At 35.3% G+C, this 26,558-nt stretch overlaps 8 protein-coding genes across 8 annotated transcripts; 6 read left to right on the top strand and 2 right to left on the bottom strand.

Moving 5' to 3' along the window:
- The first annotated feature begins 842 nt into the window (after positions 1-842).
- On the top strand, positions 843-2,964 carry Tsp_08768 (synembryn-A). The gene is made up of 9 exons (XM_003373992.1): positions 843-953; positions 1,018-1,350; positions 1,425-1,574; positions 1,600-1,701; positions 1,769-1,869; positions 1,995-2,118; positions 2,160-2,442; positions 2,476-2,782; positions 2,844-2,964. Exons 1-9 carry the CDS (start codon positions 843-845, stop codon positions 2,962-2,964), a joined length of 1,632 nt encoding a protein of 543 aa, XP_003374040.1.
- An 80-nt stretch (positions 2,965-3,044) lies between these two features.
- Tsp_08767 (putative transcriptional regulator IlvY) lies at positions 3,045-5,273 on the bottom strand. The gene is made up of 9 exons (XM_003373991.1): positions 5,238-5,273; positions 5,120-5,173; positions 4,932-5,042; positions 4,629-4,783; positions 4,350-4,502; positions 3,922-4,229; positions 3,735-3,892; positions 3,404-3,676; positions 3,045-3,110 (listed from the first exon to the last, which is right to left on the bottom strand). The coding sequence occupies exons 1-9, from the start codon at positions 5,271-5,273 to the stop codon at positions 3,045-3,047; spliced, it is 1,314 nt and encodes a 437-aa protein (XP_003374039.1).
- A 2,959-nt stretch (positions 5,274-8,232) lies between these two features.
- Positions 8,233-9,088, bottom strand: Tsp_08766 (lethal(2)neighbour of tid protein). Its single transcript, XM_003373990.1, has 3 exons — positions 8,996-9,088; positions 8,665-8,832; positions 8,233-8,568 (listed from the first exon to the last, which is right to left on the bottom strand). Exons 1-3 carry the CDS (start codon positions 9,086-9,088, stop codon positions 8,233-8,235), a joined length of 597 nt encoding a protein of 198 aa, XP_003374038.1.
- A 2,247-nt stretch (positions 9,089-11,335) lies between these two features.
- On the top strand, positions 11,336-12,499 carry Tsp_08765 (synaptotagmin-7). Its single transcript, XM_003373989.1, is given in 5 exon segments — positions 11,336-11,510; positions 11,585-11,766; positions 11,782-11,896; positions 11,967-12,121; positions 12,173-12,499. The coding sequence occupies 5 exon segments, from the start codon at positions 11,336-11,338 to the stop codon at positions 12,497-12,499; spliced, it is 954 nt and encodes a 317-aa protein (XP_003374037.1).
- Positions 12,500-14,706: 2,207 nt separating this feature from the next.
- Tsp_08764 (conserved hypothetical protein) lies at positions 14,707-17,934 on the top strand. Its single transcript, XM_003373988.1, has 12 exons — positions 14,707-14,779; positions 14,899-15,086; positions 15,147-15,224; positions 15,292-15,360; positions 15,566-15,694; positions 15,769-15,885; positions 15,956-16,072; positions 16,139-16,227; positions 16,347-16,590; positions 16,920-17,051; positions 17,135-17,554; positions 17,749-17,934. Exons 1-12 carry the CDS (start codon positions 14,707-14,709, stop codon positions 17,932-17,934), a joined length of 1,842 nt encoding a protein of 613 aa, XP_003374036.1.
- A 336-nt stretch (positions 17,935-18,270) lies between these two features.
- Tsp_08763 (conserved hypothetical protein) lies at positions 18,271-19,125 on the top strand. Its single transcript, XM_003373987.1, has 5 exons — positions 18,271-18,330; positions 18,593-18,691; positions 18,745-18,787; positions 18,860-18,954; positions 18,994-19,125. The coding sequence occupies exons 1-5, from the start codon at positions 18,271-18,273 to the stop codon at positions 19,123-19,125; spliced, it is 429 nt and encodes a 142-aa protein (XP_003374035.1).
- A 62-nt stretch (positions 19,126-19,187) lies between these two features.
- Tsp_08762 (conserved hypothetical protein) lies at positions 19,188-19,505 on the top strand. The gene has a single exon (XM_003373986.1). It carries the CDS (start codon positions 19,188-19,190, stop codon positions 19,503-19,505), a length of 318 nt encoding a protein of 105 aa, XP_003374034.1.
- Positions 19,506-21,691: 2,186 nt separating this feature from the next.
- Tsp_08761 (hypothetical protein) lies at positions 21,692-22,332 on the top strand. The gene is made up of 5 exons (XM_003373985.1): positions 21,692-21,787; positions 21,816-21,860; positions 21,908-22,035; positions 22,076-22,185; positions 22,247-22,332. The coding sequence occupies exons 1-5, from the start codon at positions 21,692-21,694 to the stop codon at positions 22,330-22,332; spliced, it is 465 nt and encodes a 154-aa protein (XP_003374033.1).
- Positions 22,333-26,558: the final 4,226 nt, after the last annotated feature.

Genomic DNA, 26,558 nt, shown 5'->3' with positions numbered 1-26,558 from the left:
AAATACAATCACCCCATGAAAAAATTGAATACCAACAATGAAAATTCAACAACTATCGAATTGCATAAATTAAACAACACAAATTAACATTTTGGGAAAAAAGTCAAAGTTACCACTACAATTATAAGAAGAAAATCGACAATAACATGCTTAAAAATTTTTTTCTTCCATATGTTTACAGTACGGACTTTGAAACGAAGGTTAAATTGAATTGACCGAGTTCAAAACTGTACATTATATTTTATGCAGAATGGCAATGCTTTCAATTGAAACTAATCGAGTCGTACTGTAAAAAATGTATTTTATAAAACTAATAATTATTTAATTTAAATTAAATTTTTTGAGCTGCTCATTTAAAATAATTTCTGTAATTTTATTTTATAATTAAAATTGTTTTATTAATATTATTCTTCATGTTATTTTTCACAGCTAGCTAATTTTTAATTTAGTTCAATTCAAATTTATAAACTTCCGCAAACAACAGCATCAGTCGCAGTGGCACTATAAATTGATTGTAATGTATCTATAAAATACATATTCAAATTGCAATTTAATATTTTTTAGTTGAGTAACTCTATATTTATTTAACAAATGGGATTTTTCGTAAGCCAGTTTTGTGTTATTTAAAATTAGCAACAGTCTGCGCAAAAATTGAATAAATAAAATATTATTAACATCAACTCAATTAATAAAGACATTTTCCTAAGTAAATTTTCAAATTATTGTTTGGATGCTGAAATAAACAATAAATAACTGTAACTAAACCTTAATTTCATTTAGCACTTATCGTACTGTATTGTTGTGGCGGGTTCTGGGAGTCGTGGAACAAAACGTGTCTCAATATGGATAGTCTGACAAACGACGAAGTCCAATTCATGGGAGATTCTTTGACAAAGTTGAAATCCTCTCGCGGAGTTCACTTCAACCAAACCATATTTGAGATGCACAGAAAAGTTTGATTTGTTTTGTTCTGCTGCCGTTTTTGCTATTCTCAGTTGGTAATTTTTCCCATTTCAGCTTCAGTTCTTTTTCGACTTTTCCGCATGTCCGCTGAACGTGCGCCAAGAATTGGCGCATCTTCTTGGAAATTGCTTGGACGAGCGTGCTGACCAGTTCAACGATAGGGAGGAAATTTTGGACTTGCTGGTATTGATTCGCGTCCTGTCGAGAGACAAAGAATTTTCAAACTTTATAAGCGAGACAAAAGTAATGGCCTATTTGTTTCATTTTTCCAATCTGCAAGAAGAGGAATTCGAGTCACTCGACAATGGTCCGTGGGATTTGGAAGTGAGATTAGAGGCGAAGAAAGTCTTGTGCAATCTTTTGTTTAATTGTGAAAAGGCTAGAAATGTTTTTCGGTATGCTTAATTTTTGAATTTGATAAGCTGCATGCGTATAATTTTCTGTTTTTTTAATTCCAACAGCGGCTATCAGGAATTACTGCAAGGCTTCAAATCAATGAACTTCCAATGCGAGAACGCATTCTACGACCTGAGAATTCTGTTCGTGCTTACGTGTTTATCGACAGTGAATTCGGTGCCACTGCTCGACGAATACAATATATCTCAACAACTGTATTTGTTTTTACTTGAACTGAAGAATTCCAACGTCGAGCCACTTTCCACCACAGTGGTCGATTTGGCTACCGAAGCGTTCAAAGTATTGTTCACAGTTATCTCGTCCGGCATGACGATGCAAGCAGTTTCGGCAAGTTGCCCACAGAAATGACAAATGAAATTATTTAGCGTGTTATTTTTTTTTGTTTTAGGCGATTGACACTAGTATATTTTTCAACAATTTGGTTCTGTTGTGCCGGCGATATCTTTTGAGTGCATGCGAATGCGCACCGAAGCACCAGAATTTGATTTCGTAATGACTGTTCATTTTATTCGCTTCGATTGAACATTTTAACCATTTTTTTACAATTAATTATTCAATTCTAATTTACTACATGACGTGATTGAGTATCATTTTCGAAAAATTGTTTTTTTTAGTCAAGTGATCAATGTGCTTACGCTGTGCATTCCGGAAACGTATCCTTTACTAATTCCAGTCTGTAGCCTTGATTCGACCGGAAATGATAAGATATATCGTGGCTACGACGTTTCAGCGTTGAACGTGATTCTGCAACTGTTGTCAAAGCAATGCGACGATGTAAGTTTTCCGTTACGACGAAAAAGAATCTGTCGGATGACTGTGCCTTTTTCCAGTCGGATACTTCTGTCATGCAGCCGACGTTGGCGTTGTTGATTTGCATAGCTCGATCGAATCGTATTTACCGAAAGTACCTTCGCCATGAGATCCTTCCTCCTCTGAAGGATGTGCACACGAGACCGGAGAATGATGTCACGATCAGGGGGAAATTGGTCCGTTTTATGACTAGTGTGACCCATGTTAGCATGTGGGTAGCGGATTTTCTGTATGTGCTTTGCAAGGAGAACGGTGAGTTGTTTGTTTGTTTTTTTTATTTTCAAGCTGGACTTGGTTGTGTTTCATTAGTCGATCGTTTGGTGAAATATACGGGCTTTGGTAACGCTGCTGGGTTGCTTGCGTCGCTTGGCATGCTGACTACGGCGCAGCTGAAGAATTCGAAAACAGACGAGTCCAACTGTTCCTCGTCAACCGACTCAGAAACTGAAGAATATAAACAAGCGAAAGATCTGATAAATCCAGTGTTGGGCTGTGTCGAGCCTCCGAAACCAAATCCAATGGAAGGTATGACTGAAGAAGAGAAAGAGCACGAGGCAGTGCAGCTTGTCAACCAGATCGACAGTTTGATGAAGTCTGTGAAAAGTTTCATTTGCTTATTGAATTTTATTAATTATTATTCTTTCACACATCAGGCAAGGACTGGTAATGCCGGCTCGGGTCTGTGAAGACGGCAAAGTGCATCCAATCGAACACGTGCTGCAGTTGCAGGAAGGTTTACCTGAGACTGCCAACTCATCTAGTGACAGTGACTGATTAGTTTTACCATCATTTTATATTCTTTACCTTAGTTCAGTAACTGTTGCTTGCATATATAAGAAAGCCCTCTAAAACAATTAGGTTTTACTTCTCTGATACCACTCTGGCTGCGTTAGCCTTGTGGTAATGATTTTCACATAGGTCTGTTATATTAGTTAGATGTCTATTAGCACTTTGAACAGATATTCCAGCCTTTAGTATGTGAACATTGTTATTTGGTGGTTGGTTATTTTAAAATGTCCCGCTTGTATTGTTCTTTCAGTTGCTACTAAGCTGTCAACAGTTAGTTGCATTTATAATAAAAATGAAAATTCTATAAAACCTATATTTCTTTTCAACACTGCAAGACTTTTATTTTTTCTTTTTCAGCAGAATAAGCCGACTAATATTAATATTATCATTCAAACGCCTGAATAAATGCGATGCAAAATTGAACCTGCGCCAACTTAAGTCGCAGTATACGGTATTGTTCGAGGGGAATTCCGTTCGAATCGGTTTTGCTGAGTAAGTCGTACAATGCTTCCAAATGTTTCACTCGTTGCTCGCTCAACTGCAAAAGTACATCTTCAATTTCAGCTTCGACTGTCAACGGGCGACATTCGACCACTTCCAGTGAACGAGACAATAATTCCAAATATTGTGACAACTTTGCACGGGATCTGCAAACAGTACAATGCAATCCAGCAGCGGCTAGCAATTCGTGTTGTTTCTCAAAAGTTAAAATACAAAAAATAAAACAACAACCATTCATACATGTCGTAAATGACGAGGAAGCAAGCCTCTCCGTCGATTCGAAACGCATGCAGAGTTTTCAAGGCGGACAATGTGCATCGATGGATGCCGGCATGAGTAGCAGCAACTTGCCTGAGATACAGCTGTTCCAACGCTGAAATTTCCTCTTCAGTGTGGTGTAAAGAAAACGTTCCTCATTTTAAAATGAAGTTTAAACAATACTGGCATTCTTCTCCACCCGGAGTACGGTTCGCTCAAAAGCGGCATGCACAGCGAGAACAGCGTACAAGCGGTCCTGAGATGATTCACTAGATTGCAAGTCTTCAAAATCAGACACGCGGGCAGCGTCGAAATGAACATTGTCCACTTGTGTATACCAGGGACGCCATTTTGCAGGTTCCACTTGTGGAGAATATTGTAAATCTGGCGTGTTTTCATCTTGGTGTACGGACATTTCAATCAACAAGTGCATATTAACAGCTTGCGATGGTTGAACAGATGAAATCATTATTTGCGCTGACTCGTTTGGTCTAAAGTTGATTATACATTTGCAAAATGATCAATTTTCCATCAATAACAAAACAAATAACAATTGAAATTTGTTTGACTGACAGTTTCATTTCGGTTGATTTATCGAATAATTAATTTACTTGAGAAACGAACGTTCAACAGGCATGCTGAAAATGGAATTTGCTGCACGGATGCCGCCTTTATCAAGAAGAGTCACAGTGGTCGATTTGCAACTGTGCTGCAAACTGTCCTTCTCTTTCCACACCAACGCAGCACTGATATTTGCCACGGTTCTTCAAAAAATGGACTCATATTTATTTTTGCACATCTTACGTTGACCATCTTTGGAAATGCTTTTACTTTCACATGATTAACAGAGAAAATTTGCAATTGTATTCAGTTTGGTGAAAAAAATTTACTTGTTTTTGTTTTTTACTTCACAACCAACAATCAATTTTTCTTGAATAACGCACAACCATGGAGAGCCAATTATGGAAATCGGATTTACATGCAGCATGGGTACAGGGTTCATTTTCAAATCAAATGTTAACACAGTAGCGGGAGAATGGTGCGACTAAAACTAGCGAAATGTATTCGAAAGACGACCTTCTTTTTCTTCTTACAACCAACATTTAAACGCCATTTCAAATGTTTAAATTCAACATTAAGACAATAAACAGCAGCAATATGAAAATGCACAATTTTAAACAGGAAATACACACCGTAAAAAACAAGTGACTTTTGCTGGGCTGGTTCTTTTTCAAAAGCGTGAACATTTCTGCGGTAACGTTGGTCACATTTTCAATTTCACTTTCTTTCTTTTCGCGGTTCAGCTTCAACTTCTAAACATCAAAAAGTTCTGTCTGCTTCATAAAATATATTCACAAAGAACAAAACGAAAACCATCCACCTTCAACTCTTCAGTTAAATCTGAAATTATATCCGATTCCATAGTCATAAGATGCTTAAAAAATATAAAGAAATTTAAAAAGATGAAATAAAATATTGACATTCATCAATAAAATAACAATCGTCATAAAATAACTTTCACCGCGGAAACGCATCATAGAAAAATACAAGCATGGTAAACTGTAGTCGGATGATACATTAACTAGGGAAATGAAGGTACACAAGTCGAACGTTTAATTTAATATAAAATTATATCGTTGAATTTAAAAAATTGCATATAAAATGACATTTAACTGCATTATCTTACAAACACAAGTATTCAGAATAAAACTTTATAATATTAACAATAATTTTTTAAGGAATACTGTAACAGGGTTAACAATAAAGTACAATTACTGTAAAAATTTTGAATAATAATTTTTTTAAAAAATAGAGCTATTTCTGCTCTACATTAAAAAAATACATTTATAAGTTGACGGGTGCGTCAAATATAGAGAATTATTTTCAATTGGTGTAGCGCTCAGCTGGACGAGTCAGCGTCATATAAGTACTGTCATTTTCTGTATATACAGTGGAACTCCGATTACCCGATCACTGATTAGCCGAACACATTTTGGACGGGTGTCTAAAGTGCATTGGTTATGATATTAAATTCAACCAGCATTTTACTAATGCTGTAACATTCTGTTTTTTGATGCCGGTTGCGATATAAGCCTTTGAAAAGAATGCTTATATCAAGCAATCTGTGCACCTTATGAATAAACAACTTAAATAGGGAGGTACATTGAATAAAGCAATGTATGTGTACGCCAGCAACTGCCATATGTCAATTTGGATTCGCATACTATGCTCGTTCCACACATTTTTTAGTTTTGAATACGGATTTTATTCAAACAAATTCAACTTCATTTTTTGTCATTTTATTGAATTCAGTAAAAGATACAAAATATACATTAACAATATCACCTTGGAACGCAGAGTAACAGTAAAACATTAAAGAACGTTATGAAAATGACAATTCATAAACTGATGAACTAATGTTGGGCTTTGAACAATCTCTTTCTTGATAACTATCGGAATAGCCATGTCTACATGGGTCATTATTTGGAAAACAGATTCAGGTTTCTGCAGAAACCGCCTTCTTTGTCCAAATGTAAAAAAAGCATCTGAATAATATCGAACGATCCTTAGACGAGTCTCGTTTGGAAATCACGGCCTGCGTGAGCGAAAAGAGACTATCGAGCAATTGAAAATTGTGTATCTACCAATCACGTTTGGCGTGAGCGAAAAGAGACTACGCGGGCAAACGTTGGACGAAATGCGGAGCAACACACCCCCACGCTAGTATAAAAGTAGCCGTGGCAGTCGAGCGAGCGCAGTCGTCGTTTGACGTTGTGTTCAGTGCGGTGGTTGCGTTGCGCCATTCATCTGTGTGTGTGTGTGCGGCTGTGTTTATGAGAAGCTTTTGATCTTTGTCAACTAATGATCATCTTCATCCTGCGTATTACACTATTTATATGCACAAGTGGATGGGTTCCAGCGAAAACGGCAAGTAGTGGTATGTCGCTGATTAATCCATTCGTGTCTTCGTTTGGTGGAGAAGCACAGTAAAGTGGTTTTGTCATTGGAACAAAGATCAACCGTTACAAATATGAAAAGAAATCCAGTCAACAACGCAGCAGTTTTAAATGACGAAGAGATGACGTCATCAATAACTGGTAAAACAATAACGTGTTTATGCCGTGAAGAAATGGAAAACGATTGTATAGTGACGACTGTTTTTTGATTGTTGTGACGCATGTTGCACTTGTTTTCACTTCACTTCCATGAATGCTTGCGAGCATCATTCGCTTTGAACAAAATGCGAACTCAGAATGGAATTTCTGAATTGAAGTTGTTCAGGACGGATGAGCTGCTATAACAGTGAAGATGGAACACAGTATATGCGGCTGAAACAGTCTAATGGTTGAAGCCAGCCATGTGGCACAGCTAGCTACGCCATTGTTGAAACAGCATCGCTATCCGGCGGAAGAAGTTATTCTGGCTGCTCCAGTGATCCCATACGCTAGTTTCTCATTTTAGTAAAGAGGTAGCGTCGTTTTTGACCCACAAGTAAATACGCCACCCTTCTGCAGACGTGTGGATGGAAAATTATTTTGAACTCGTCACGAGCATTCCAGTACGTGAACGATTGAAACTCTTCTTGATCTGGAAATGAAATTTTGAACGGTGTCTTTGGAGAATACCAACGATAAAGAAAATCAGAAAAAAACCGATAGGACGCTCCACGTGGTGCCCGCATGTCCACCAAGTGAAATAGGAACCAGTCACTACGTATGGAACTCTGATCATGAAACCCCCACAAATCCCGCACATTATCGCGGTTATCTATCTATTTGTCTAGCTATTGCACACCTCCCATCTCCAAACTGGCGTTGATGCAACTGAAAAGATACCTGCAGCTCATGAAGCTTCTGCTATATGATATATGAGAACATTCCTCCCGAATCTACCGAAACCAGTGACCTGCAGTGCGGGTGAAAGAAGGGAATGGATGTGCCATTTGAAGAGGATGTCATGTTAGAAACGTGATTGTGTGTGATAGTTTTTTTCGTCACTGTACCTTGTCGTTTGCATAATGTTTGTTTAATAAGCTGTTCGCACAAATACTGTCTGATTGTTCTATAGAACAGATTGCGATAGTGGTGATTTGTATATAGCACTTCGAATAGTCTATTCCTAGGGGAGTAGAGACCAGCGAAGTCGACAAGAACTCCTTAACAGAACAAATTCCACTCAGAGTAGGGAAGCTGAGCATCCCAATAGATAGTGGGTTTCTTTTCTTTTGGGCAACACTGATGTCACCTTTTTAATTCGCACTCCACTTTGCCATGTGTAATATTTATAAAAGGAAATAATATTTTTAGAAAAAATAAATTTGCATTGAATTGAAAAATTTGTTCACGTTGCACTGAAATGCTTGCTAAAAAAGGACCAGAATAAATTAATGACAAATGAAGTTTATTTGAGATAAATGCAAATCAATAGAATTAGATTTGAGTTTTTTATTCAAATGAGATGCAGTTCAAAAGGAAATTGAAAAGTGAAAAACGATCAACCAAGACGTTCGTTTTGGTAATCGACGACGTTTTCACCTTCAAAGAGTGGCATTGTTCGAAGCTGAAAATACTTGAAGCCGCCACTTAAATGCACATAATTAGCCGTTAGACATATTAAAAAATGGACCAATCCAAGGAGGACAACGGCAGTTGAAAAATAGCTGATGACGTAATAGCCGTTAGCAGTGTCGGTGAACAAGCAAAACTGTTGCAACGTGACGCCGCATGTGTTCCATATTTGCACAGATTCGGTACTGTTGAGCAGGATACCGACCGTCGTGAAGTCTAAGCAATTTTCGGATTCGTAGCCTGATACAGTTTTGCAAAGATTCTTGAAAAAGATGTTCAGGAAAAATAGAGCAGTGACAATGGTGAAAATTTCCAACCAGCAGATGTAGATGAAATAATTTAGTAGAAATAGCAAAACTATGGTCATACGTCCGCTGATTCGACTTCTCCAGCTGTTGTATATACGATCCCTTGTAGATCCAGTGGCCAATAAACCAAATATTGTTAACAAAAGTAGAAATGAAAGCATTGCTATTGCCAAGCCAATGAATACAAGTTTAACTTTGTCGAACCAGTGAAACTGTTGCTGTAAAAATAAACGAAATTTTACATATTTTATAAAGCACTGATTTTGTAAATTAAATAAAAAAACAATTCGAGTAAAAACGTTCACTTGCATCAAAAACGCTTCGTAGCTGCTGTAAAGAAACGTTAACTGCAGAATATGTGATCCACGAAAATGAAATAACCCCAAAAACAGAAATACTCAAAGCAATCAAAGAAGCATACGGTGTACGTTCCAAATTTGTTGAGCGATATGTTCCCTTTTGACGAGAAGCCATTTGTTTTGTTGCAAAGAGCAGCAATCTGAAATATTTGAAACAAAAGTATAATCAAGCATGTTCCAAGTGCACCCAGTGAATATGCAATTATAGATTATAAACATAAATTTTACATGCAAATTTAAAAAAATATTAGCACGCTAGTGTTTCAGATTGAATTAGATGAATTGTCGACTCAAATAGGTGCCATGGTGCATTGTTTGATCAGTGCCAACCAAGTTATCATTGTCATATGCTGATTCATTAGTGTTGAAAAAAAAATATTCTGAAAAGTAAGTATTAATTTAAAAAAGTGCATTATTATTGAGGGCAGATATTGATAACTGTTGACAATTATAATTTTAGGTTGAAAATTCAATATCCCTGCGCAAGATGAGTGTCAAAATGAACAGTGGTACGAAATGCATGTCTTGCTATTTGTCATTAAAGAAAACAAAATACACATTCTATGTAAAATTCATCTGTTCAACAAGAATAATAATAAATTTAATAAGAATTATGTTCGTCGTGCAAATAATAATTAAAGATAAATGTATAATTTTAATGTTACAACTTTAATTAAAAACTTAAATTTTTTTTCAATATCAGAATGCTTCAATGTAAATAGAAAATTTTATTGATATTCTGTTAAAAAGCGAACGTTCAAAGGGTGTTAAATTTTTGCTGCCTTTTAATTGCATTGTTTAATGATGCGAAATCGATATAATTAATTAGGCAAATAAAAATAATTAACTTTGATAGAAACAAAAAGAAGAGTTATTTTTAAAATTTTAATTTCAAATTTGGTTAGTAATTTCAGTATAAAATGGAAATTCATTATTGAAAGGAAGTTCTACAACTGGCAATTTGTCACCGACAACTAATTGCAGTGGTGTGAATTGCTATTGAATAGTTGAAATGAAATGTTCAAAAATGCTCCACTTGGATGCGCAAATTAAATGACCAGATCCACATGCGACGTCTTTGGATTCATTAGACGAACGGGAATTTTTATTTTCAACTTTCAGGGATTTCCAATGCTTTTTCCAATTTTTTTTGTATTCACTCGTCAGAATAAACAGTGGGATTTTTAATTGTATAAAAATTTCTTCGAAATAATAAGAAGAAAATGAAAACAAAAACAATCCGCATACTGTAGAAATGTTGAAACATTGCATATTTATTATTTTCAATGTTGCAATGTTTGTGAAAAGTAATCCGGATGGCGGTAGAAAAGTTTCAATTGAACTTAATTTTTTATTGATATTTGGAAAAGTTCATATTTTTTTTCCAAGAGGAAGCAACAGTTGAAAGCAACTTTTCTCGCCTGAACTATTATTATTATTATTATTCATAAGTTTGTTGTTGACACGTTTAATCGTTGAAATAATTCAAATTTTGTTGCCATTGTTTGTCTTGGGCTTACTTTTGCTGAAATTGCCACTTTTTCCCCCCTTAATCGTCTAATTGAAGATAATTTGAAATTAAATATTTTGTTTAAATTTCTCCACATTCACTCGACAACTACTAATGTACAACAACATCTGTGGGCAAATTGTATTTTTAATAATCTTTATTTGGGAAAATGAATATAAAAATTGTTTGCTTGCTCGATTTATTGTTCTTCATTTCTGTTCCAATTGGATTTTTCCATTTCACGCTTTTTGACAAATGAAAATTCACAAACACGTCAAGCATATCTTTTTTCATTGTTGAAATTATAATTGTATGACGTCATTTTTTGCGATGGAAAATATTTTCCATAATAGAGATGAGAAAATTTATTTATTCGAAAGTGAAAAGGTGTTCAATTTGGTTTTTTCATTTCAACATTGTTACAAAAGAATAAGAAGATGTTGATGATGAAAAAAGATCATTCAGCCAATACAATGGAACAACTGGTGAAGCGGAATGGTACAATTGGTGAAATCCATTGCATTTTCTTTGAGCGTGGAAAAGATGGTAATTTTTTTTTCAAACCCCACTAGCCAATCAGATCCGACCTGTAAATTCGAAAGTCGCACAGCATTGATTGATTTTAATAAAATGGAAACTGGCCTTTGCCTGACTTTGTTAGATCAAGGCGGTAATTTTCTCCATTCTCGACCAAATCCAGCAATTATTATTGCCACAAAACACTGATTATTAGCGTTGATTAGATTATCAACAAAAATATCTACTGAGCCCAAAATATTTGAATATATCGGTACGTTGTGTTGTGATTAAAATATGCAATAAAAAAAGTAATTATTATTTTTTTCTTAGAAAATGGAAGCTCTAATTTTGCAAAGTTTGCTTGGAAGAGAAAGTGGAAGGAAAAAGCCGTCGACCGGAAACGCAATTAACAACGCCCAGCAGAGGAACTTTCACCTGCCTTGCCGCGGTCAGAGGGCCATATTTTCGCCGCCGGCCGTACGTCTGCGCAATCAGACCACTCCGACGGGTTGTTCAATGAATAATTTATTCGACGAATAAAATCAATTATGCTAATTGAAACGATCGAATGCAATTTTTCAGGACGACCAAATAAAGACCGCCAAGAGGTGCCCGATAAATATTTGCACCAAAGATCCGTTGCGGATCGTCTGATTTATCCATTTTCAAGTCTCGACATCGATTCGGAATTGGTCAATTGGAGACTGCTACAAGGGGCATCAAATGTATCTCGAATAGAAGGAGAAAAGGGTTTTTGTAGTGTCGTATTTTTTTTTCAGTGTCGCTGCGGTGAGCTGAAAATTGGTCTCTGCTACGAATCGACATTGTCCACGCTTCGAGTTTTTGTGGTCGAAGCTCGCAATCTACCGTATGCCGATTTCGGCATATCGTCAAGTGAATAATAAATTTCCGTTTCATGTGATTTTTGATTTTGTTCAATTTTTCTTCATCTACATTCCCACAGAACCGTACGTCAGACTGTGGCTTGTACAATTTGGAAACTGTTTGGACCGGCGTAAAACACGCCCCAAAAGCCGGAGCCACTCCCCAATTTTTCGCGAACAGTTCATCTTCACCGTACCGTTGGCCAAATTGCCCATTGTCAAATTGGTTTTGGCGGTGAGTTTAAATTTGCATTTATTATTTTTTCTTTTTTTTGGAATAAAACAGTCGCTTGGAAAATTTCCCAAACCAAAACCCAAGCGTTCTGATCGATGGATTTGGAAAATTTATCACCACCGGTCCCGTCTGTCCAAAGCTTTATCACTCGGCGGGCATTTGACTTGTTCATTTGCATTGAAAAAAAATTTTTTCCTCCACCAGCAGCTCAATTATGCTGGCACAGTCTCGCAGGATGGACAAATCTTCACAGTTTCATCCGCTCATATTATTCCAATTGGCAAAAGTGACAAAATGCCCGATTGTTACACATTCATCACTAACACTGATTGCAAATCATCCAAGGAGGGCGGGGGGGGGGGGAGTGGAGGGATGTAAGAGAAAAAGATGAAGAAATAAAAACAATTCAAATATTCAATAATATTTTCCAACTGGCATGCATTTTCAAAATGGAATTTTGATTAATTTTGAATTTTTCCCATTTTGAAACTCGAAAATCTTTTTCATTTCTAAAGAAATGTAATTTATATGAAAGTTTTATATTTTACAAACATATTTTTTTATTTCCATTACAATTTTGCTCGTTCTCATAGATTGTAGATGAAATTTGAAAATTTCTGCTTGTTCTACATGAGCATGTACAAGGAAAATGACAATTTATTCACTTTTATCATTTATCACTGCATGATTTGAAAAGAAAAAATAATACATTAAATTGGAAAATATTTTTTTATAAAATGCTTGGAGCGAAACGAAATAACAGACTGAGTGCTTTTTGCCATTTCGCGCCTGCTATGCTCGACGTAGCGTTCAGCCGGTTGAAAATAATCAATGGAAATTGGAATTGAAAAACCATACACAAAATGATTGTCAATTAATATCTACAACAATAAATGCTAATTTCGGTTGTGCAATTTCAGGTTTGCATGGATCCGCCGATTGGACTTGACGACGAGGTGGGCCACATCATTTTGGAGCGTCAAAGCAAAGGAGCTGAAGGTCGACATTGGGAAATGATGATTCAAAATCAAGATGAAACTTTGGAAATGTGGCACAAATTGAAAAAAGAATGGTGTTAACGAGCATTTTTTTTACCAATGGCTATTTTTTGTTCTTCATTTTCTCCTTATTATTATTATTATTATTATTATTAGCGTTCACTCTTGTAAGTTTCCAAATTTCCCCTCCACATCACCCAATATTGCGTTTTGGTCAGGCCCAAAAAACAATCTTCAAAAATGATTTATTGATCTTTCGAATATCAAAAATGCTTTTTGTTGTTTTTTCGAAAAGCTAACCGCGCTAACTGACAACAGTCCAATGGATATAAAGCTGACCAAAACGAACTGCATTAAAATGGGATTAATTATTTTCCAATAAGCTTCACTTGAGTGCGAATCAATTTTTTTTCCAAAAATTCAACAATCAAGCTAAATTTAGTCAATCCCAATTGCTCGATCAACATCGACATGGTCAAATTTGCATGTATTTCAATATTGAAAATTATTTTCATTTCTAAAGTGTGTCAAATTAAAAGAAAAAATTTTCCACGTTAATTTGACATTATTTATTTAAATAAATTCATTTAACAGAATACTGTACGATTTATGTAAAAATGAAAAATAAAGTACAATTGTGTTGTATAAATTATGTGGGTGGAAATTTTGTTTCTGAATTACTGTCGTATCAAAAATACACTCAAAGATATTTTTCCAATTTCCGTACGATGTTAAATTATTTTTCATTCTGTAAAATTTAAACAACAAAACCACTACACAGTACTATAGCTGACCTAAATACATTGCCAAAACCGGATTTGAATAGTATTCACTCATTTATAGGGCTTTCTGTGATACTGATTTTACAATAAGAATTTAAAAGCACGAAAAGAAAATATTGGCTGATTGTCTATTTTGACTGTTTGACTGTGAAATGTTAAGAAAATTATCACTTTTCGACAAACTTTATGTAAATGTTTGATTAGAACCTGAAAATTCGAGTAAAAACACTTGGATTAGGCAAAGTTGTGAACTTTTCATAACAATATTAACTTTTTTTTAAATTTAAATAATAATAAAATTTACAAATTTGTTCAAATATTTTCGTCTCTAATAGTTACAATGCTACAATTGGAATGTAATTAGTAAATTAAACTTGCATTAATGTTCATTACTGTAGGTTTTGTAGGGATTTCTCAGAAAAATATTATTTACAGCTAATAATTTAAAATATCATAATTATTAACAAATAATAAAAAAATCTACATTTTTATTTCAATTCAATACGCAGCATTTTGAATCTGACAATAAGCAATCAAGTATTTGAAATATTAATTATATTATTTGTATTTATTAGTGTATACATATATATAAATATTTTTTAAAATATATTTCAATTATGTTATCGCGATTTAATGTGACTTTTTCAATTTATAACGTGAAATTTGGCACTGTTTTTAAATTGAATCAGTTAATAATAATTATATTTGCAAATATGGTAAACGTGTTTCAATTTCGCCTGATTAATATTAAGAAATATATCGGTGAAGATTTGGCTTCAGTATGCTAAATTCATTTTTTGCGACTATGCTTTATAAGCCTATTGGAAAGTTCTTCTACATCGATGAAAGACAAGTGAAATCTTTTGACTTGATAAACGGTAAGTTGATATGCTTATTTTTATTCTTCAATATGCAGTCCGTAAAAGATATTCAGATATCGAAATTACACACTGACGAAGTGAATTTTTTTTATCTAAATACTCTTTTAATACCTCAGGAAAATTTTTCCTCGAGAATGTGCCAATTAGAACAACCGCTTTGCAACTTCTTCGGCTTCCGATTGCTGCTTCTTCGGGCTTTGCCAGAAAATTGGTGCTTTCACTTCCGAAAGTAATTTGTGGTCGCCAGCTGTCGGAGATTGAAATTGAAGAATTGCATTTACTTCTGGTGCCTTGCAATGAAAAAGTGAGAAATTGACAATGCTTGGGTTGTAATTCATTTTGAATAATTATTTTTTATTTGAAGAAGATTGACAATCTTGACGGTGAAATCGATGAAGAAGCAACCCAGGCAAAGTTCGAATTAACCGAACGCATGCATCGGGTATGCAGATTTGCAAAATTTCCCATCGGCTTTTCTGCTTTTCTTCAATTTGTTCGGTCTATTTCAGCGTTTTTTGGCAAACATGGTACCGAATTTTCAATTTCCGGAGGAAAGTATTGCCTACGAATCTGTAGAAGTGAGTCGACTGATGTTTGGGAAATTTTTTAATTTCTTAAATTTTTTAAATGCAAATTTGGGCAACGTAAGCATTTGAGTTGCGCGTTCAATTGTTTTCCGATTAGTACACAAGTAATTTATCAATTCGACATTATTAATTTTCGCCACCTATAATCTGAAGAAAAAGGAGAATTATTTGCTTAAAAAACACGCCGCTTTTTCAGTTGCGTATTGTTGCCAAATATCTCACTTTGTGGTACAAAGATGAATGGTCAGCAGTGGGGACAGAGCAGCGTTTTTCTCTGTTATGTCAAATTGATCGTCTACTGTTTGTTCAAAACGAACATGTTCTGGTAAGAGAGGAAAAGTTGACGAATAATGAATTTATTATTATTATTATTTGTGCAATTTTGAAATCACATTACAGGGCTACGGAAGCGAGGTAGTCCACTGTGAATTTTCAGGAATTCGACTATTTTATACTGAGGATGATGATGGTGATGATGACGGAGAAAATTTGCATAATTCAGACGAGAATGAACAAGTTGTTGGGGGAAAAAGAAGATATTTTTTTGGGAGAAACAAAAACTGAAATTTTCCATTTCCATTTCTAGAGTTGCGAAACAGATGTCGAAATGAACGATTGTATATTTGAAGCTTGCAAAATTTGCATTCGAATCGAAAAGAACAATTCGCAGTTGTCCAACTGGCGGTTGCCATCACGGCTTGTAGTTTTACATTTGTTCATATTTTTTGGAAAAGAAGTTTTTTTTTCAAAATGTGTCAATTTAGTTCAGTGTTTTGATCAGCGGTTTGAATTTTTTTTTCGACCTGATTCGCTTGAGAAAAATACAGAACCTGCTCGAAAATTGGTTACTGTATTATCGTAAGAGTCAGTACGAAAAATGGCGCCCCCTGCATGACGTCAAATCGAAGTTCGATTTTATTGTTATTATTTTTTTTTGTTTTAGGGTTTAATTTTTTTAATTTTCGTTGAATTTTCAGTCCAAGACAGTGGTGGCAGTTTGCTGCGTGGTGTTTGGTGAAAAATAATCATGACTTGAACAAGGCGAAAAGTTTGAAAAGTGTGTTGTCGAGAATTCGAGCTCTGCTTCTGTACGTGCGCAGCTACGGTCAGAAGTTGATCGGCAGTGCGAGTGAAAACGACATCCGTTCGCTTGGTCGATTGGAAATCGACTTGCCCCCTGCCGATGTTCTCCTGTTTCGACACGTCGCTTTAAATTTCATCGTAAGCGACAATTGTTGTTTTTGATTGAACTTCTAAGTGAACATTAATAAAATGTTTCATTTTTAATTCTAAATTTAAATCAAACATCAACTGAAGTCCATTTTTCCTCTGATATAATTGCAATTTGTTGTAGTTGTTGAATTTGAATGCGTATTACGGTTAATTTTGTGATTTTCAGGATAGTTCGACTTTTTTTAACCAAATGTATTGTGAGAAAATTTGAACTTTTTTTTCGAAATTAAATTAAATTAAATGTTCAAAATTGAGTCGATTCGACTTTTTGAATTGTTAGGAGAGAAAATTATTTCGTTTTTTTCTTCACATTTTAGATTCGCAGATTTCTAAGGGAAAAAAAAGCCACTGTGGTGAATGCCGCTGCGCTGGAGTATGGGAAAGAACCTTGTATTCCTGCTGCGCCAAGAGGCAAAGTTCTGACCGTTGTCGAGCTAAAGCTGAAGAACGTTTTTGTCATTGCATCGCAGAACGAAGAAGATGCGAATAATAAAAGTGATTGCAGTTTTTGTTTGTTTGTTTGTTGTTCTAGTCGATTGTTGTTGTGTTGTTTCAAGTTGAAAAAGCTACCATTTGCGCTGTGCTGGATTGTTGCGGTCGTTTGGAAATATCCAACTCCGGCAATGGTCGAAATCGTACTGTCCGGCTGAGGGTCGACGGCGACCGTGGGCTGAGGCTGAAAATCAGCACCGCACAGTTGGGCTGGCTGCGTGAACGCGGCTCCGTTGTACTGCTGGGTTTGCGTCCATTTTTGGATTCGATCGGTGCTCTGGAGCCACGTCCGACGCCGGTCGTCGGCTTTGAAACTTGGCTCCAAGTTCGACTGGGCAGTTTGACGCTGATCTTGCACGACGGCAATGACCAACGTGAACCGTCGAATTTGTTCCACGTCGAAGGGCGCCATTTGGCTCTGGTTTTGGCAAAAAGTACCACCGGCATCGGCACTTTTCGGGTAAGATGGCATTTCGCAATGTTGAACAATAATTATTATGCAAATTTAAATGGTTTGAACAAAAAAACAATATTGGGAAAAAATTTAGTTATTGATTTAAATTTATTTGTTGTCAGTGTGTTGTTGTTGGGTAGTTTTTTTGGCTTTCTTTCCTTTCAAACTTAACGACTTTATTGTTTATTATTAATTGTAAGTTTTCGTGCCATAGCGTGGTGATAATTGTTAAGAATAATGTTGGAGCAAAAGGATCGACAGTGGAGTGGAGTGGTGGGCGTCCAGCCGCGCTGCGGAGATCTTGTGTAGATGGAATTTTACGATTATTGCTTAGACAATTTATGATTATTGCACAGTTTTCATTTTGCACAACTGCTCGACATTAATTAAGCGTGCTTGATGATTTGGTCGTTAAATGGGTTAATCAAGAAGGGTGGTATAAGCTTGATAATGTGCTTTGATAGATAGACATATATGTATATATAGAGTGAGAGAGAGAATAATGCGGCAGCGTAGAAATTGTTGCCAAGGATTATCGCCTAATGAAATTGCCTTCAAACCGCCCTGTCAGTTAGCAACGCTTTGCAGAATGAAAGGATGATAAATATTTTGGCTTTCATTATTGCTTATCTTGTTTGTTTCCAGCGCTGGTTATTGTTGTTCACTTAACGATAATGAGATTGGAAAATGTTGAAAGAAAAAACTTAATTAATCATTAATTAATGAACGCAAGCGAAAGCACGAAATTTGCATTTATTGTATTCGATTCTATTGTACGATTGGTGATGCACAATTGTTCCAACTGAATGAAGTCGGGAATGAGCGAACATAAATTATTAAAACGGAAAATGTAAAAATCTGATGAAATTATTTATTGATTTAATGTTATTATTTATTTTCAAATAATCAAAAGACAAAAACAAAGCGATAAGAATTGTTAATTAAAAAAAATAATTTTTTTTCTTTTCATTCTTATGTTGATTTATTGAAGAAAATATTATTCATAATAATAATAATATTATCATTATTATTATTGTTATGTAGATTGCACTTCCATATTTGAAATGTTGGAATGCAATGGACGGCTCTGTACTTTTGTTCCTACGTCAGATGAAAAGTCCCGATTTGAAGGCAAATGAATTTGTTTTTTTTTTTTGAATTATTAATATTTTTTTAAAAATTACAATTGTATTTAGTTTCGACGAAGTCAGGCGTTGATGTCCAGTATGAAACAGAAAAGTAAATGGCAATAATTGTATTATTTTTTTTCTTTTGATAAAATTATTCAATTTTTCTCATCTCTCAACGCAGTCGACGAACACGATACAGCTCGGCTGAATGGTTATCCGCCAATATTTTGTTTCGACGAACAAAAATTCACATTTGATGATACACATTTTTTGAAGGTAAGTGTTTTATTATTTTATTGTATATTTTTTCGTGAGATTCTGGTCAATTTATTCGGCTATCTTCTTCTTCTTCTTCAACATTGCCAAAAAGCAACAAGTAGTAGTAATGATTTGACATTCTTGATCGGTGAAATGGTGTCAATTAGTGGTTGTTTTGCAAAACTGTAATTTTCAATAATCCAATTATTGTTGTGTGTTGCAAAAATGGAAATTGTCGACTAATTTATTGTATGCTTTGGTCGAGGCTTGTCATTGATTTTCATTACTTCATTACTCTTCGATTGTCGGTTGAAGAATGTGGGTGGCATTTGCATTCTCGTCCAACAGCGGACAGTGCGCATCTGCGGGCGTTGTTTTTTTCTTTTATCGTGCTTGATCATTGTGTTTACAAAGGGGCAAAACAAAGTGACAAACAAACAAACAAACAAGTAAACATCGAAACGACAAAACGATTGTGTTTTGCGTTGGCAATTTGCAAATTATACATTCGACGATTTTGCAAGTTGCGAAAAATTATCCTCATCGGTTTCAAATCCTGCTCTCGGTGAATTCGCGTCAAGGGGGTGGGGTGGGGACAATTTGGTTGGGAAAATTTTGCACCACGAACTGCGTCATTGATCCTCCCTCTCCCCAGCCCAGTCCATTGTTGGGCATTCTTATTATTTACACAGTATGGCTGTTTGGATTGTAGCTGTCCGTTGGGCTGCTTCATCGACGTTGCAAAGGTGAAATTGTGAATTTTCCATTTACTGCTTCATTGCCGGCCATTAGATGAATTGTCTTGATTCAGTCGATTAATCATCCGCCGCTTTCAATTTTACTGACCGCGCAACACGGGGCGACCGTTTTGCAAAACCACAATTCTGTTCCCAATAATGCAAAATTTTGATGATGCTCTATAAAGGAATTGTGAACAAAAAAAATGAATATTTTTTCTTTTTTGAATTTAATAATTGTCAATTTTAATTTTTGAAGAGTCAGTTTCAACAAAATTACGAGGAAAATCGAACCCATTCTATCTGTACTGTAACTTACTCTATTAGCGTCGACTGTGGTGTATTTGCATTGATTTGCATATTTTTTTTGTTGTATCTGCATATTATAAATGAATAAAACAGCAACGGACAGGAGAAGAGAATAGCAAGAAGAAATACGTTCGATGTATTTTGGGCTGAGTGTGTGTATTATTTTTAGAAGTGCATTTACTTGGATTTAATTATGCTCGGATCGGAAAAGTTGCACATGTGTATGCATTTCGCATTGTGGTCGTTTGAAAATTTTCCCTGGTCTTTCCACTCTCGGTGGAATTTGAAGCAATACGATTTGTTTCGTCTCTTGATGACGTTTTCTTTGTAACTTTTCGTCCAAACTCTGTATTAGTCGATGATTAATTGGACGTGGAGTAGAAATTTTAAGTGACGAAATGCGATGATAATGATTTATTTGAAAATTTCAATTATGCTTCATTTTTGTTATTGCAGTCAGTGCCGGCTATATTATTGATTAAGTGTTGTGTATTTTGTTTGTACTTTTCGAATATGTGTGCATAATTTTCCAAAGTTATCCAATTTGGGCTGATATAAAAGAAAATTTTTTCATTTCTCGTTTAACTTTTCCATCAAAGCCGACCGAGCGCATCATTTGACTTTGAACTCGTCGTCGTTCTATAATTGAGATTTGTAATTTCTTGTCACTGTTTCCATTCCAACATTCTCTTCTTCTTCTTCTTCTTCAACCCGTATATTTTTTGTTCTCTGTTGTTCCGGTGGTTGGATGTGGTCGAATTGTGCAATTGTTTGTCGACTATAGAAATGGGAATGTTGAGAGCCCAAAAAAAATAAAGAAGAACGAACATCACCAATAATAATAATTCATCATGCTTTCAATTCGACTGCTTCAACTGGAAAATGGCATGTTGATTGAATGGACAGTTCGTTATTATTTGGCTGGGATGGTGCGCGGTCGAAATTGCATTCTGATCTCTGCTGCTCAGCAGAGCGTTTTTCGTAATGTAGTGTAGTGTAGTGTAGTTAAGAGGCGTCATCACAATTTAGCCGAATCATTAATTTAATCTGTGTAAATTTTTCTCTCTCTCTCTCTCTCTCTCCCTCTCCCCTCTGCATGCCCATCGTTGCTCTTAAGTTTAAAAGTGAATTTGATTTATTCTCAACAATCAGGCTTTATTGTGCGCGCACTGTTGTTCTCAACTGCTATGGAAAAACAAATTATCGCAAATGGGCGGCCAACAAATTGATGAACTCTCTCTTCGACGGCCGTTCACAGACACTACTATTAGTATTCATCCAATGTTGCAAACAAGTAAACAAATAAACAAACAAACAAAATAAATTTGCGAATATCATTCGACGCTTCTTCGGCTGTTTTGCAAGCGTTGTTTTTAGCAGGGCATTTAGCTTTGTTTCCTTGCGTACGGGAACGACACTTTTCAAACGTCAGAATGGGGGATGGAAGGGGTGGGGGGGGGGGAAAGAATAAGAATAATAAGAAGAAGAATTTTCTATTATTTCAGTTTTTTTATCTTTTTATTTTGCACAATATCACAAATAAATTTCACCATATCTAGACAGAGTTGTCGCTGCGTGATTTTGCACATGTGTCGCCTGTGGTTGTTGTTGGTATTGTTGGTGTTGTTGTCGTGTGGGGGACAAGAAATCCGACACGAAATTCTCCCATTTCAAGTGAACGAATCTGAATAGCTCTGGTAGATCCTGGGATGCAAGTACAAGCCCGCGTAGTAGTTGTCCAAGTTCCAGGGTCGTTGGGCAGCCGGAATGCGTTTTCCAAATCTAAAGTGAAAAGCAATGGAACGGTTTTATAATATATATATATATATGTAGGAGGAGGGGAAAATTTTTTTTTTTGAACACGAACCGCATTCTGCTGTTCAAAAGTCCTTCGCCACGAATTTGGGATAGGAAATCTTCCAAAGGTGACCGGCGGGTCTTTTCGCTCATCGTTTCACAATTTACCACTTCCATCGTACAGGCGCAGAGAACAATCAGCGCCAGATAGCCGTGCTTCATTGATGCCAGGCTTGCGGTGCGGTTTGGCAAAGCAGTATTTATTTTATTCTTATTGTGACCGGCTCGCAGTTCAGGACCGACTGTGAACGAGAGGCGACTCTTTTTCAGCTTGCTCGATTGCGGTCCGTGCGCTTCAGCTTCGGCGTTTTAATTGTTATCCGAACTCTCAGTGGACGGACGGACGGTTGGCTTGCCGTCCTGTTGACCAATCAATGGCCAGAAATTTTATTATTATTATTATTAAGTATTACTGTCGTCGACTGCCGCGCCACAACCCCCTCCCTTCTATGCCCAATTGCAACACAACTACCCATCTCATCAAGTGCAATAATATTTCACCATTTCACTACTCACTGCACACCAATAATAAATAAATATCATCTTCTTTTTGCATATCGAAAAAAAATTAATATTTTCAAAAATAATAACATTTTCAATTTCACAATTATTTATTAATTAAGCTTTGTTGAAATGCAATTTAACATACCAGGATTGAAGAAAATCTGTCGACTGCTGTGCGCATGTGCGTGTGCGCGCATTTCGTACAATCAATCTCACATTTCACTTTCCAATTTTCGACAATTTGAATCCAATGACCGAACCATTCTTCCACAACGTGCAATTTGGAAAACAAAACAAATGGAATTGATCAATTGTCTAATATTTAAGTATAAATATTATTACAAAATGGAAATTAACTGATCAAACGCGCAAATTTGCAAAAATATTCAGAAACAAAAAAAACTGTTTTTTTGTTATTTTGTTTTTTGAATATTTTGTCAATTTCACTGATCGGCGGAGGGGTGAGATGTTTGTTTGTTTGTTTCTTCGAATGGTACGTACAGCTAGCTTAAAAGTGTTTTCAGCAATGGTTGAGAACAAACAGCAGCAGCAGCAACATGTAAATTTTTCAAGACAAACAGTAGTTGAAGAAAGGAGAGAAAAGAAAAAGTACAAATCCAATTTCAGCTAACAGAACAAACAACAAAGTGTGGTGGGAAAAAGTGGAAAAACAAAAGAGATCCTTTTATTATTTTGTTGTCGTCATTATTAAGCTCGTTTACAGTTATAGCAAGTAGCAGATTTTGCGGTTGAGAAGTCGGTGAAATGGACTTGGTGGTGGTGGTGGTGATGATGATTAATTTTTCAATTGTAAAATCAAAAAGCAATTTCAGTCAAATTTTGTTAGTGTTCCGTTGGGTGGGAAGAGAGAATTTGGTGCAATTTCACGGAAAATTATGAAACTCAATTCAATGATTGGTTGTGCATAATCGATTTCTGAAAAGTTTTTTTGACATTTTCTGGGAAAAATGATCAGCGGCAAGAATTAACTAAAGTGGATAATGATCAAATTTGTTGCTGTTTTTTTCCCCTATTCCACTGTTTCCATCCTTGTAGATTTGTGAATAATTTGATCATTGGAAAATTTCTCTCTCCTTTGTGTGCTATTAGATTTTTTGCGGAATGAAGTTTCAGAGTTGGTCTGGTTCATTTAGAAAAATCACAGTTTCAATGGTGAAATTGATCCAAGAGAACATTTCGGGTTCTTCGGATATTCGATTGCACCTCTAGCATGAGTTTGCCGTTCTGGTCGGTACCAATTGATGATTCTGTTTGCTTCTTATTATTTTTCATTTCATCCACAGCGTGGGTTGTGTGTGTGTGTGTGTATTTGGCCGCAGAGTCGGCTTGGATTTACTTTTCAGTTGTTATACACGGTCCCGGTTGTCATCGAATTGAGCTTTTCAAGTACTTATTGACCACAGGGTTCCACATTTGTAGTTGGGTATACCAGTGGCGCTGAGAAAGGCAAACACTTTGCACAAATCTATCCCTCCAACAATCTGCCAATACCATCTGTAAATATGCGAAATTGGCGACAAATAGACGAATTTATTTACTTTTTTAATATTCATTCATTCGTTTATTTATTTTATGCATTTTTTTCTTGCATCAACTAATAATCAATCAACAGATCAAAGTTGAGTCAATTAGTTTAAACTTTCTATGCGATAATGATAATACCTCTCAAGTTGGTGTACTTTTTTTATTTTTCAACCAATTCATCCATCCTATTCATCTGCTTCGTATATTATCGAATCATGCATAGCAAATTTGTGAACAAAATTGAAATAAGTTATTTTCGTAAGAATAAATTTCTTTTTTGACCATTTTTTCCCCAGCTTTCTCTGTTTATTTGCGTTCGAATTGTTGTGAGAGTTGGAATTCGATTTTCTACCGTACGCGTCTGTGCGCGCGCGCGCGTAAATTTTGGCCTCGACGTTGGAGCAGATTCATTTTTGATTGCCAATTATCATTTGTGCAAGAAAAGTGTCTTTTTTCTTTCTTTTTTTTTGACTCTGATCAATTCAACTGATCAGCCGCATACTTGTGAATTTTGGCCCGTGATTATTATTATTATCACACTGACAATGCATCCAATTAGTCTTCATTACAGCAATTTTTTCCACACGGTTAACACAAGAGTTTTGCTTCAGAGAACGAATGAGAGAGAGAGAGAGATGTAAAGAGAGAACATGCAACAAGTGCAAATTAGTGCAAGAAATTGTGCTCGACGAAATTGTAAATGAATTTGCAATTGCAATGAAATTAATTCATCATTTGCAATAGAGCTTGTGGATGGATTATTATTATCAGGGTCGAGTGTACTACGGATGGAAAAGGGGTTGAGAGGGAGGAAGGGAGGGATGAGATGATTGTTCTTGGAGAAGGGGAAATTTTTCCACTTGATTGACGAAGGTGAAAATTGAATTTTGCCCACCAATTTACAATTCCACCGGGATCGATTGACAGACAAGACACACCCTGCGTGCTTGTAGATGATGATGGCGATGGAAGTTTCAGTTTTTCGAAGAAATCTTTCCCCACTCTGAGTTGAGCTAAGCAAGCGAATAATAATGATAATGATAATGATGATAAGATAACGGCGAGTCCGTCGTCTGTGTTTTAAGCAAATTTCGCTTTTCAACCGAAGAAAACTGATTAATGATATTGCCTGTTGTTGATCGAATGAAATTAAATTGATTCCAAGCGAGAAATTTTTGCAGAAAATGTATTTCTCTTCTATTTTTATGTTCGTCGATTTTTGGCAATTCTTTGATTAGGCAATTTTGTTTTGTGTTTTTTTTCAATCGACCCTTTTCAAGCTTATGCAAAAAATAATTACTGCTCATTAATTCTATTGTTCACTTTTTTGATTCGGACAATTTCTGCACACTTTGTCTGTGTTTGTGTGTGTGTGTGTGTGTTTTTTTTTATTTTCAAATGGAACATTTTAAAATGAATTTTAGTGGAAATTTAATTGAAGAAATTGAGCTGAAATTAGAAATTGTTGCTGACGTTTGTTAAAAGACGATTTGATGTGTAATTATATGTAAAACTGCAAATAATAATAATAATAATACGTGGAAAATGCAATGTTTTTATTTTGAGCAACATTCTTGTGGTTTTTTGTATCAAATTGCCACGCTTATTCTCTTTTTTTGTTGACCACAAACAAATTTAATCATTCGTTCAGGCAAGGGGCAAGCAATCTTCTTCTGATGCTAGATTATGCAAATTGAAATAAGTAATCTGAATTGAAGATGCGTAAAAATTTGCATCACTTCTTGTGCAAATCATGCGTACACGCATTCACTTTATTTTGGTGATTTATTATTATTTTGTCGACTTTGATGCTTTATTTATTTGAAAAGAAAGACAAACCTCTGCAAAGATGATAATAATCATTATTCTTTTTTGAAAGGTTGTGAAAGATTTATTTTCAGTTCTTTGATCGATTTTGAGCATGCTTTTTTATACTTACGTTCAACTTTTTTTTGTGAATTATTGTAAAATATTCGATGAATTCATCAACGTGATCTATCACAGATGGGTAACATATCGTATACTGATGTGTTGTTTGTGGTTTGCATTTTGTCCAGAGCGTATTGCAAATTCGATAACACACGCACTCATTTGCATATGAATTTGTAATTAAGATTCAAATAAAATATCAATGGATATTTTTTATTATTCTTTTTGGAAACATTTTTCCAGTGAACTTGAACTTCGATGCGTGAATAGCTCAACAATTTTTGGCCAGATTTAGGGATGGTCCCAGTTGGGCTCAATTTTATTCCCATTCGGTCCCACTGTTCATTTATTGGTCGTTGTCCTTGCTATTTTATTAGTCCGTAATCTCGCTATTTTATTAGACCGTAAAGTCTTTTTCGTATTGGTTTTCCTTGTCTAATTGCTCATTGATTCAAATCTTTCCCTTGTGATTAGCTGTAATATTTTTTCATTTCATTGGTTTAGGATTACGTAACTTTAATAATAGTGACGTAACATAAAAAATGAAAATGTTTATTATTCCAAAATTTTATTGTCTGCTTGAAGTTTCGTCATTCGTTGAAATTTTGTTTATTTAAATATATTATTTGTTGTGTAGTCTATACTTTTTCATTATCAGTATTTTTGAAAATAATTTTTATCATTATTCTATATTTTATTGTACCAAAGTGACGTTATATCAAATGCGATAGTAATAATTCA

Source organism: Trichinella spiralis (genome assembly GCF_000181795.1).
Source record: "Trichinella spiralis strain ISS 195 chromosome Unknown Scfld6, whole genome shotgun sequence".
In the NCBI taxonomy this organism is placed as follows: Eukaryota; Metazoa; Nematoda; class Enoplea; order Trichinellida; family Trichinellidae; genus Trichinella; species Trichinella spiralis.
Note: the sequence above shows the minus strand (reverse complement) of the source record. Positions and strands in the feature narration are given on the sequence as shown.

Bases quoted from the DNA above. Each gene is read 5' to 3' on its own strand.
- Tsp_08768 (XM_003373992.1), top strand. From the start codon at position 843: ATGGATAGTCTGACAAACGACGAAGTCCAATTCATGGGAGATTCTTTG. The intron at 1,351-1,424 runs GTTTTTCGGTAT...TAATTCCAACAG, and splicing joins ATTGTGAAAAGGCTAGAAAT to CGGCTATCAGGAATTACTGC. The intron at 1,870-1,994 runs GTAATGACTGTT...TGTTTTTTTTAG, and splicing joins AAGCACCAGAATTTGATTTC to TCAAGTGATCAATGTGCTTA.
- Tsp_08767 (XM_003373991.1), bottom strand. From the start codon at position 5,273: ATGCGTTTCCGCGGTGAAAGTTATTTTATGACGATT. The intron at 4,503-4,628 runs GTAAATTTTTTT...CATTTTTTGAAG, and splicing joins GAAGTAAAAAACAAAAACAA to AACCGTGGCAAATATCAGTG. The intron at 4,230-4,349 runs GTAAATTAATTA...AATCAACTTTAG, and splicing joins GTTGAACGTTCGTTTCTCAA to ACCAAACGAGTCAGCGCAAA.
- Tsp_08766 (XM_003373990.1), bottom strand. From the start codon at position 9,088: ATGGCTTCTCGTCAAAAGGGAACATATCGCTCAACAAATTTGGAACGT. The intron at 8,833-8,995 runs GTTATTTCATTT...TTATTTTTACAG, and splicing joins TGAGTATTTCTGTTTTTGGG to CAACAGTTTCACTGGTTCGA. The intron at 8,569-8,664 runs GTTTTGCTATTT...ATCTTTTTCAAG, and splicing joins TCAGCGGACGTATGACCATA to AATCTTTGCAAAACTGTATC.
- Tsp_08765 (XM_003373989.1), top strand. From the start codon at position 11,336: ATGGAAGCTCTAATTTTGCAAAGTTTGCTTGGAAGAGAAAGTGGAAGG. The intron at 11,897-11,966 runs GTGAATAATAAA...ACATTCCCACAG, and splicing joins CGATTTCGGCATATCGTCAA to AACCGTACGTCAGACTGTGG. The intron at 12,122-12,172 runs GTGAGTTTAAAT...GGAATAAAACAG, and splicing joins TTGTCAAATTGGTTTTGGCG to TCGCTTGGAAAATTTCCCAA.
- Tsp_08764 (XM_003373988.1), top strand. From the start codon at position 14,707: ATGCTTTATAAGCCTATTGGAAAGTTCTTCTACATCGATGAAAGACAA. The intron at 14,780-14,898 runs GTAAGTTGATAT...TTAATACCTCAG, and splicing joins ATCTTTTGACTTGATAAACG to GAAAATTTTTCCTCGAGAAT. The intron at 16,228-16,346 runs GTAAGAGTCAGT...TTGAATTTTCAG, and splicing joins AAATTGGTTACTGTATTATC to TCCAAGACAGTGGTGGCAGT.
- Tsp_08763 (XM_003373987.1), top strand. From the start codon at position 18,271: ATGAACGCAAGCGAAAGCACGAAATTTGCATTTATTGTATTCGATTCT. The intron at 18,331-18,592 runs GTGATGCACAAT...ATTGTTATGTAG, and splicing joins TCGATTCTATTGTACGATTG to ATTGCACTTCCATATTTGAA. The intron at 18,955-18,993 runs GTAAGTGTTTTA...TTTTTTCGTGAG, and splicing joins ATGATACACATTTTTTGAAG to ATTCTGGTCAATTTATTCGG.
- Tsp_08762 (XM_003373986.1), top strand. From the start codon at position 19,188: ATGCTTTGGTCGAGGCTTGTCATTGATTTTCATTACTTCATTACTCTT.
- Tsp_08761 (XM_003373985.1), top strand. From the start codon at position 21,692: ATGCAAGTACAAGCCCGCGTAGTAGTTGTCCAAGTTCCAGGGTCGTTG. The intron at 21,788-21,815 runs GTTTTATAATAT...ATATATATGTAG, and splicing joins AAGTGAAAAGCAATGGAACG to GAGGAGGGGAAAATTTTTTT. The intron at 22,036-22,075 runs GTATTTATTTTA...CTCGCAGTTCAG, and splicing joins CGGTGCGGTTTGGCAAAGCA to GACCGACTGTGAACGAGAGG.